The sequence below is a fragment of the Haemorhous mexicanus genome, chromosome 7 (assembly GCF_027477595.1).
Source record: "Haemorhous mexicanus isolate bHaeMex1 chromosome 7, bHaeMex1.pri, whole genome shotgun sequence".
Lineage (NCBI taxonomy): Eukaryota > Metazoa > Chordata > Aves > Passeriformes > Fringillidae > Haemorhous > Haemorhous mexicanus.
In genome coordinates, this window is record NC_082347.1 from 26,666,152 (window position 1) to 26,677,601 (window position 11,450).

Consider the following 11,450-nt stretch of genomic DNA (forward strand, 5'->3'; position numbering starts at 1 on the left):
ATGGGGACACTTTTGAGACAGTCAACATGCCCATCCATTTCAGTGGAACTGACATCACACTCACCAGCTAGCATACATCCTACTGTAAGATTAAGTGCCCTCTATATGAACCTCTCAGCAAGGAGAAGTCATGTTCAAATATGCGAGTTACTTTTTGCCTTTTTTCCCTCTGCTTAGCTCTACCAGACATTAAAACCATGATACTAGTGACAGAATTTATGCTTAATTTGTAATTGCCAGCTTCAGAACTGGTATGGTGATTTTAAGAACATATTTCTGTGCAACACTTTCCTTAATAGGACGGTTTCTCTTATCCCAGTTCTTGCAAGTACTATTGATTCTGCTCTCTTGCACAAATCACTGCTGGTGTCTCTGTTGTAATGCTATTCTCTAAACTGGATTAAATAAATTAGCTGGCAAAAGAACCAGAAAACAAATAAAACCCTAAACAACCCCAAATCTTTCAAACCCATCCCTCAACCCCCCAAAAATTGCCAGAGCCAGAAAAAGCAGCTGAGGACAGGAGTGTGGAGAGAGCATTGGTTTCACTGTTAGAGAAAATGCATAGGGAGCTGCACACTTGAGAGGCAGTTTCATGTTACAAATGCTCATATTTAAATGAATCATAGGACAGAACTGGTGACAAAGTACCTCAGTCTCTACCAAACAGGACAAAACATGAACCTCATAAAACACCCCAGTATATAGCTACCATTGTATAAAAATTATCATCTAACTGGAGGACAAACTTTTAGCAGGTGTATACAAACTGACACTTCATAATTATCATCTCCACTCTGCCAGCTCCTTGTACTCTTAATTTAGTATTTATTCATAGAAGGTTTCCTTCATGCCTACATTCAAAATAGAAGGGATAGAAAAGTCAGTCCAGTAAGAACCGTGTATACCAAACAAAATGTCCCAGATTTTCTAGCATGAGCAAGCGCTTTCTGCAGACCCAAAACAACATACTACTGTCAGTGTAGCTAAATGCCATTTAATTGGCAGCTAGAAAAGTCTATAATACATTTCTTCATGGAAAAATGTCTGAGCTCTTCCAGTGTGCCAAGATGCTAATTAAAAACAGACGGCATGTTACAAAATCCTTTCCTCGACCTGTGCTATCCTATATGCCCTTCTGTACTTTTTCATGGCATTGGCTCCCTGAAGAATTACTCTAATCTTTATAAACTTGTCTTTAATTTTCCTTGTAATTTTGCAGACAGAAAAGAAGTAACAAAATGTTATTTATTTAAATGTACATAGAAAATTTATTTGTTACATAAATGCAGAGACAACATGCTTTTGAGGAGAAAGTCTTTACTTGTTAAAAACAGGTTTCTATGCCCTGAATAATTTACAATGAAATAAATCTTAGTGCCACTGAAGTCACTGAAATACATCAAGTAGAAGCCTTGCTAGAGTGCCATGGACATAAGGAACTGTACAATAGGAAGGATGTGATTCATCAAACACATATTATTGTTTCCTCATTGCTAATCGACATGCTTTACAAAGCAGATTTGGATCAGCACTGAAACATTTTAAGGGGTTGTTGGTGATAGCTCTGCAAGTATTTTACTGATGTTTTAACTGTTCTCAGCAATGCAAGAAATTTGGAAACATACTTTACTTTTTCAGTAAGAGTTAATCCTTTTAACCTTAAGTAGATACCTAATCTGCCACCCCACGTTAAGGCAGGCATGCTGCCACTGCACTTGATTCTCCATCAAGTACTGCACCAAGCTGAACTCCAAAGTCCCTTTTTCTTACAAACCACATTTGCCCTGCAGAGGAGACTTCAGAGGGCTGAAAATTTCATTTCATCTGTTTGCTCATATGCCAATATGCTACATATTTAGTACAGCTTTAAGAAAAGATTTGCTCTTTTGGCTGCTGGCTCTTTCCCTCTGCAGTGGGAGAACAAAACCAACACAACATCCTTATCTAAGAACTGACTGTAGTTTTAAATATAATTTTCATAGCAACAGAGAAATACACATTTTAGTTATGACTGCTCAGAAGCTAAAGGATTTCCCCTACCTTGAACATGGTAACATTCACATTTGAAGTTCAAAAGGATTCCTAATTATCCCTTTTCTAAGACAATAATCCAAATACTATACAGCTGACTTTTTTTTGACACCAATCACTTGTAGGCATCTGTAAGTTTCCACTGTTGCTGCCCTTGTGATTTAGGCAAAGAGTCATTAAAACTGGAGGGCCTAATTCCCAGCCTCAATATAACACATCAGTAAGAAGTAATAAGCTCCTTCATGAAGCAATATAGCTCCCCAGCTAAATAAATGGCACACAGTACTGATTAAACAAAGGCACATGTGGCCTTTTTTCCCAAGATTTTTTTTAGAAGCAAATGGATGAATATATAAGAGTAAAAGACAAGGATAAAAGAAACAGGTTTGGGAACTCAAGAGAACAGTAAACATCACAGAAACTGAGATGTTGGCTCTTCAACATGGAAAGGGAGACCTGAGAAATTTGCTAGAGAATTTCTTGGAGCAAGTAATGGCTGAAAAGAGCTTGGAACTGCAAATAGTCTCCTGCTGTTCACTTTTTCTCTTCACTCAGGGAAACGAAGCCCATACATTCATTGCAAATAAAGACTGGATCAAAGACACCCAATTCCATTAACAATTTATTTTCTTAAACAGAACAACTGGAAATAATGACTTTAGATAACAGCTCAGGTCACAAATAGTAATAATTTGTTCATAATCTACTCTATGTTTCTGACACCCCTGCTTCCCCCTCAGGGAGGCAGATATCCCTTCATATGCACATTATATATATATACATAAAGATCTTTCTCAAGAGCTATATATAGCTTCTATTCACAGGCGAGCACCACCACCACTTATTCATTCTTTCCATGCTTTACCTGCTGCTTTCAAGGCTGCCCTGATGCTAAAAATAGCTTTGCATATTAGAGGAGGGTTGCTATAGATTCAGAATGGGTGATGTTCCAAAGGCAGCTAAATCCCTCCTTGCTGAGGATCTGTGGGGATGCATGTGACGGGCATCTGCGACCAGGGCTTTGATGCCCTTTCATAAAGACTCTTAGGCTCCAAGGACAGGGTATTTGTGTTGTTCTTAAGCCTGGACTGAACTGCAAATCAATACAAATCATGAATGTCATCATAAGTTCAAGGCTTTATTTTTCATACTGTAGTGTTAGATCACAGTACAACAGTACCTTCATATATTAATGAAGCTAATATTCATATACTAGCTGCTTATTAACTGCTGGAATAATTTAGTATTCTGTTGTATGGGCATATTTTTCTGCAGGTATTAATGTCTTTAAGTAAGAAAATATCAAAATGCTTCACTAGTCTTCTTACTTTTTCTAGTTCTTAACATCTGTGGCTGGATTATGACCATATCTAAGATAAATGAGGTAGTCAGAATAGTATTTTCCTTTCATTAACAGACTCATATGATAGAAACCTGCCAAATACTCTGTTAAGGCTGAGGTTCAAATAAAAGTTTTACAGGGAAAGAGTGGCATGGATTTCCTAAACCAAGATTGATAAAAAGCATTAAAACAGATACTAATATAAATCTAAATAACACAATCCATCTTTTATGAGCAGTATATTTAAGGACAGTGTAATGCAAACTTGACAGAATGTTTTATGAAATCCCAAAGGAAATGTTTTTCACTCAGATCTCACTGCACATCCTGACCCTTATCTTCCATGTGGTTTTGTTTCCATTCAAGAAAGGCAGTCATCTAGATATGTAACTTTAACATTTTGAGTTACACTTGCAAATTGAATGTGGTTTCAGCAAGTAGCAGGATCTCCCCCAGGGTACAAGCTGCAATATTTCTTTTTACTTGCAGTAGATAACTTTCCTCGGTGTTTTTTTGAGTCTGACATTTTTACTTCTAGAGTTGTGGATATTGCACAGCTCAGTGTTGCTGGCTATAAATATCATATCTTGATATTTGTAACCAAGTTAGACTAATGGTTGCCATTTAGGATAGTTATCTTTCCCATCCCACTTAGGTGCCATGGAATGAATAGTGTCCTGGAAATACTTTCAATAGAAAGGTTGATAGTATTTCAGTACTTCATGTCTTAATGATATTGGTGATTAAATAACATAAAATTGTATTTAATTTGAAATATAATCCCTATTATTTCCAAACCCTGGCGATCAGTTGTATACTTTTACTTATAAAAGCTCAGTTCTAGCAGAATGGCTCATGGTATTATTAATTAAATGAGGTCTCACAGCAGTACTCTATAAGCATGTTCATTAAAAACTGTGAAATAGGAATTTTTAACTGATTCATCCTACTTCAGTGCTCAGAGCAGCATCTTAATATCCCTGTATCCTTCAGTTTTCACTGAAGGTCCAGTTACTGATCACCTCAACCTGATACTAACAGCCTCTACATGCAGCTACTGTACTGCTTTACTATGTAATCCCACTGAAATAGTAAAACAAAGTGATGGCCAATTCTGTCATCATTACATTATATTATGCTCTTATACTTCAGGTTTTTTAAAATCTGACTGTGAGATTCCAAACAACTGACTGCAGCACTGTATATTGCAAATAATTTCTGATTTAACTTCATTGCTTAAGGACAACCAGTGGAAAACACTGTGATGAACTCATCTAACCAGCTCCACAGTACAGTTTTCACAACTGGCCTTCTGGATTCCTGAGTTAAGAGCTCAACTTCTAAGAAAAGATGAAACACATCTTTAAAAAACAGGTGTTTTCTGGAACATGTTAGCAGGAATGAGACTGTACATCTCTATTAACATCACATCTCAGACTCAGACTTCGAGGCACCTTTCTTTTCCAGATTACCTAGAATGCTGGGTACACAAACAGTGCTTAACTGCTTGCATGATTCTGATGACAGTGACTTGTCTGTCACCTTTTTATACAGAAGACTTCAGATTCCAAACATTCCCTGTCAATTATTTGTACCTTTCCTCAATTCTCATGAGTATTATGAATATATAAACATGGTAGACATTATGCCAAAAATGCACCTTGGGAAAAGAGGGAACACATATCTTTTCCACTATGGTTTAAAAACGCAGTGGACTGTAACTTTGCTCGTGTATTCTTTTTTCCCCTTCCAAAAAATCCAGTGGGAAACAATGTAATTTAAAGAAAATAAGTACACTGCTTGTCAGTTGTTTTCTTTTACTTATTTCCACATTACTAGATTTTCCTTCTCTTGCTTATTATTTTCTATGATTTTTTTTCATTTTATATAATAACTCTGATATAAAACTGGAAAAACAAATTTGCCTTCCTCTTCTATTTATGTAATTGGATGCCATCAGTCACTTTCCACCAAGCAGATCTAGCCATAAAAGTAAGATTAGGCATTCTTTGCTCTCTTAGGAAATAGTTCATACTTCAGGGAATTTAAGAATAATGAACTTCAAAAATCTCCTCAAATGAAAACTGGAACATGGTGGAGAAGTTAGTTCCTGTATTCCACTTACTTAAGTGCAGATTGATAAAACTAAGAAGTACTATTTTGTACATACTGATAATTACTTTTAAATTAAATTCCTGATAGGCTGAAGCCGCTACTCAAGTTTATGCATGCCTACATGCATGTGTAGTCTTGTAGTGAGCTTTCTTCTGAGCAGAGTTGCCAGACTAAGCTCTGGAGACAAAAATCACCTGCCACAAAACAAATGTGGAACTAGCAGTGACGATTAAAGACACTAGAGAGGAGCCTACAGAATATATCTCTAGGGGATTTATTTAGTAAAATTCTGTACATTTTGCAAAAATAACTGTAAAGATAATATAGGGAGTTGATTCTAAGAATTATTTTTTTATCTAAGTCTGATTTATTCTTTCCATAACTAAGTTAGTCTTTACATGATCATACTGCTATTATTTACACTATACATTTTAACAAGGACTTGCAGAAAATTCTATTTTAATGAAATTTTTTGAAGTACGCAGAATTTTTAGGAATAAGGTTGATGTTTTGAGTGTTCCCTTAATTACAACAAAATGAATTAATGAAGCAATCTGGTTTTCAAGATATTATTATAAGATTATTACATAACTCTGTAGTCATAGGCAATAAAACTAAAATAGATATTAGGAATTAAAACAGTTACAGTTCCTCCATAGTGTATCTGTGATTCTTTGGCATGTGAAGAGTGGAAGTAATGCTGCCATCAAATAAACTGTGGAGCAGGACTTCAACTACTTCAATTATGATAATGAAGATTAAGGCTGCTCTTCTGTCAACAGTAATAAAAAAAAAAAAATCTTGTGAATTGTGTATGAAGTTGAGAGGCCTTATATGCATCATAGGAGGTGGAGCTAAGGGAATAAATCAGATTATTTAGGCGGTATTTTCTTGTGGCCTAAACAGGGATTCTGTTTACCAAGTTAATCAGCTGAGAATAAGGGTGCAATTTCCACATCTTTGACTTCTTGGGAGGTTTTCAGATCAACAGGAAGTTCCAACTTTATTTTTAATAAGAGCCTTTGATATTTGTTTTTATCCTAACAGCAGAACAAACTTAATCTGAATTCAAGATGTGCACTGTTGTCTTCTTCAGCTTTCCATAACTGTTCATGAAACCAATTTCCAAACTTTGGTTTCAAAATAAATGTTCTGTAGACAGACAATAGAACCAGCACCTTCAGTGCACCAGGCAGTAAGTAGTTGTGGAGACTGGCAGTGATTTGTTCAACCTAGAGGTAGAGGAGCCAGGAATAACAAAGGTCCATGGGTCAAATTCTATCTCGTATATCCTTCTAAAATGCCATCATCTGTCGGATCTGCCTTTAGATATACACAGTTTCAAAATTTCAAATTGCCTATCATATTGGAAGTCTTCTGGTTCTAGAAACTCTGTCTCCACACAATGTATCTGGCATTGATATTCAATGGTTAAACAGAAATAATTAAGAGGAAAATGTCTATGGATACCTGGAATTTAAGAAATTCAATACTTATATTAATTATATTATACTGTATTATATTATACTGTATTATATTATACTATATTATATTATACTATATTATATTATACTATACTATATTATACTATACTATACTATATTATATTATACTATATTATATTATACTATATTATACTATATTATATTATATTATATTATATTATATTATATTATATTATATTATATTATATTATATTATATTATATTATATTATATTATATTATATTATATTATATTATATTATATTATATTATATTATATTATATTATATTATATTATATCATATTATATCATATTATATTATATCATATATTATATTCTCTATTTTATTTTATTAAGAAGTGAAATGCAATACAATTATTGTGGCTACTTATACAAAGGTCTGGGATTTTAGAACAAGGAGGGAAACTGATGGTCAATCAGATACTATTTTTTCAAAAGCACTTTTCTAACAATGATCATGCACTGAAAAGCTAATTGTAACTTAAAAATATCGTAAAACTGCACAGCTTCTCTTCAAATAATGGATATAGCATGGGCTTGTCTATGATTATTTTTTGTAACTGACCCTATATTGGAAATATCTTTAAATACAGAAGTTCTTTTCTTGAGGAAATTACTTTATCAGCCAAACAAATAAAACTGCATTTGCCTCTTGGCACAGCAACATTGACATCTAGTGGCTAGTTAAGATTCATGTTTCATATTCTATGTATGAGAAAAAAATATGGAACACACCATTTATTGAACTTGACAAACCAGGTATGCACTGCCTGCTATCTCCACATAGCCTCTAGATGATTACACAATAGCATTAATGACTAGTTTGGAATTACCAGTACCTGTGATGGGAACTGGTGAGCCTGAGGCACTGCCTCTCATGTACAGTCCCACTGGTTTTCCCTGACTGTCAGGAAGTCTCAAGCTTGGGAATCAGCTGCCTGATTGTAGTGTATACCTTTCTCAGGGCTTGTTGGGAGGCACAGCACATCCCTGAAATCCCTGTACACGGGTACAGCTAGATGAAAAAGAGCTACAGTTACTCAATGTGGTGTTACTGGCATATGTGAATGTCAATTTTTAGCTTTACTTGCTTTTTCTACAAATTACTAGGGGGTTTCAAATACGAGGAGATAAAAAATCAGGAACACGACAGATGCCAAAGTACTGTTCGTACAAAAGACACAAAAATAAATGATTTGGCAACTTATTTCATAGACATGTAGGAAAGTGCCAATATCAAATAGCATTAGAAAGTAATTTCTTCATTTGTCAACAAAAGAACTGACTTAATGGAGAAAGAGAAAAGATTAAACAGGACAAGTATCAGTTTTACTAGCATTCTTGATCGTTCCACATTTCTGTCTCATAATCAAACTCAAATGTTGTCTCTGGCAACAGCTCACAATGGATGTAGTTTTCAGTGACTGCCCTGCCCTTGCTCTCCATACCAGTGGTAGCTGCCTCTTCGAGCCTGCTGGCAAAGCCTTCTGATTTGCTTCATTAAAAAATGGAACAATTTTTTAATTGGCTAACCAAACTAATTTTGATTCAATAGATCAGAGGCTATTGAGTTTAAACAACTTTATCAGAAGATCTTAGGAGGCAATCATCTTCTGCAGGAAGGCTGATGTGTTTCTTCCTGGCTAAATACTGTTAAGGAGTAAACATCTACACTTTTTATTTCTTAAAAATACATAGAGAAATCTGAGTCTGAAAAAGAGCAATAAAATGTAAGATTTCTCAAATATGTAACCTATATAGAAAGGCTGAAGTACCTCCTCAAGCTGCAAAAAGGGAAAACTGTGGGGATATATGTCTTCCAGGATTTTAAGATGATACTCAAATGATGATCATTTCTTGCTTTCTGTACCAACTAGTGCAGGGCATTAAGAAATTAACTCAAGTAGCAACAAAGAAGATTTTTTTTCTTAGATAGTAGGAAAAATCTCTTATAGCTAAGAGGTTAATAGATTAAGGTATTAAGCTGTGAAATCTCCTACACTAGAACCTCTTATGAACAGCTCAATAAGTATGTCAGGTATACTTTGAATTCTACATCTCTATGATCTATGTACTGTGTCTGATTTAAACTTTTTGGATACACCCGGTCTCATACTTTATTTAGCCCATTCTAGATTTAGGGCAGAACTAACGTTAAAGCTACAATGATGTTTTCTCCTTTGGGGACCACAAAGCTCAGGGCTACTGTAATTTAAAACTATTGTTTCACATTACTGCTGATCTGATCTAAAAGAGAGCTGCTGTTGAAAGGACAGCCCCTGTTTCTCACTTCCCACTTCCCTCCCGTCCCATCCCTAACATATTTTTGCTTCACCAGGGTTACTCATCCGGACACCACATCAGGACAGTCGCGGGAGCTAAGGTGGCAGAAAATTAAACTCTGCAGTTCAGCAAGAGTTGTCAAATGAGCATTAGTGACAGTTCAAGAAGAATGCTCTCTTCAGCGGCAGCTTGACTTACTTGTAAAGATTGGCACAGACTGACTCACCTGTAAAGGAAAGCTGTCTCCTGAGGTTTGGCTGTACAGTCATCAAAATCCCACTTAAAACCTCCTGCCCTGTAAAACCTTATGCCCATCTCGTCTGTTCTTTTTCCTGTATCTTCCAGTCCTGTGGGTGTCATGAGAGAAGTGCCTTTTTGGTGTCAAAACATACTGCTGCTAGAACTAAACTACGGAGATACTCCTATTGGGCAAAGTATAATGCATATACCAACGGCTAAAGGCATGTTCAGTTTCAAATTCCAGTTTATTTTATTTAGGAGGCCATTTCTGAACCCATTCCCCAGCTGTAGCTTACTGTAGCCCACATATAAAATGCAGTCAGGTGATGTTCTGAAGCAACACAGTTAGACATCAGAAAAGCATAGCATAGCAAGATGAAATTATCTAGTTGCTATTCTCAGAGAAGCTGTTTATAACATAACTTCAGCATCTACAGCAGCTGCTATAGATGGACTCACTGCAGATAATTTTCCTGTCCCAGAAACTGTATTTTTTCTATATGCAGGCTTTGCGGCCATAGCACAACGCCAAGAGATTCAAGCACTGTAAATCTTTACTCTACCTTTCCCACTCTTCTTCAAAGTGCATAATCAATGATATGTTGGCCCAGTTTCCAGAATCATGTCAGGATTCACTCACACTAAAGCAGTCTGTCATTTCCATAAGACAGGAACAACAAAAAGATGCTTGCTATTACAGCTTTGAGGGTATACATTATTTATTTTGATATATTTAAATTATTAATTAGGATAATTCCATTCTTGCAACAGAGTCTCTGCCCTTTAGAGGAAATGGCCCACATTCAGTAGGACTTCAGGAGAATACCGCATGCACTCAAATATGCACAGTGCCACTCAGTTCCTTTCCATGGGACACTTCAGCATCATCTTTGCATCCCTTCACAGCAATAATGACATAACAAGTAACACAAACACTAGGTCAGGAGAAAAAAAAAAAAATCTGAAAACAGATCTACTAGCCACGATAAGGAGATACAGTCAGCTATGGTGTGTGATCGTCTTACTGCAGAAAAGCAACACCTACAACTTATATTTTTAATATTTCCCTGTATTAAGTGTGTCTGTGGTTTAACTATCCAGGAATCAATAACAAAACTGGAAACACAGTCCAGAAGAAAGTACCTTGTGATGGACTACAGCATTTCAGACCTCAGCAGTTCAGGTTGTGTTTGATGGGAAACTATCAATTCATTGACAGCTAATTGCTCTAGCTGATGACTTAATGCCGAAGATTGGTGCTTCCCAGCTACTTTATCAGCAAATACTTCTGGCTTATAAAGCTCCCTTTTATGATGCAACCCACAGGCTCCCACACTCTTATCGCCTAGTTGCCGCCGGTCCTCACAGGGAAACTGAGTCACATACTACCTTTCGTTCTTCTAACTGCGAGATGCGACTGAAAAGAAGAGAAGCCGCTGGCACAGGCATCAATCTGCTACAGATCGTCGTGCCGAGGTCACGATCGCGGTCTGTGCTGCGCCGAGGGCACCGCGCTCCTCCCGGGCACGCCTGGCAGCTGCTGCCCTCCGCAGAGCGCCTCCCGGGGCCTCCCGTCCGGAGGGTCCCCTTCTCCGGGAGAGGTCCCCTCCCGAATAACGACCCCTGCCTCCCCGATCCCTCCCGCGGCACCACGTCCACCGAGCCCCCGAAACAGGGGGCAGCGGGGTCTGAGCCCGCGCCCCCGAAACAGGGACTGCCCTGCCCGAAAGCGCCGGGGATGGTGCGGAGGCGACCCGGGCTGGGGAGAGGGGCTCGCTCAGGCCCCTCTGAGCCCCTGCGGCAGAGTCCTACCTTCCCAGAGGCGGAGACCGCGGCAGCCGGGGCCGCTGACCGGGTTCCCGGGCAAGGAGACTCCCCTCGCCCCTAAACATGATGAGCGGCTTTCCCCTCCCCTCCCGTGCAGGCTCGCC

At 37.5% G+C, this 11,450-nt stretch overlaps 1 protein-coding gene across 5 annotated transcripts in view; it reads right to left on the minus strand.

Moving 5' to 3' along the window:
• Nucleotides 1-11,445, minus strand: part of LGI1 (leucine rich glioma inactivated 1) — a 29,232-nt gene extending 17,787 nt beyond the window's left edge. For 3 of the 5 annotated variants that reach the window (XM_059851628.1, XM_059851625.1, XM_059851624.1), the window contains exon 1: nt 11,332-11,438. Coding sequence is in view for 2 of the 5 variants with exons in the window: in XM_059851626.1 (XP_059707609.1) it covers nt 11,332-11,411 (80 nt within the window). In the remaining 3 variants the exon portion in view is untranslated. Of the gene's footprint in view, nt 1-11,331 lie in introns of all 5 variants that reach the window. The other 2 variants (XM_059851626.1, XM_059851627.1) reach the window with 2 other exon arrangements.
• Between the last annotated feature and the right edge of the window lie 5 nt (nt 11,446-11,450).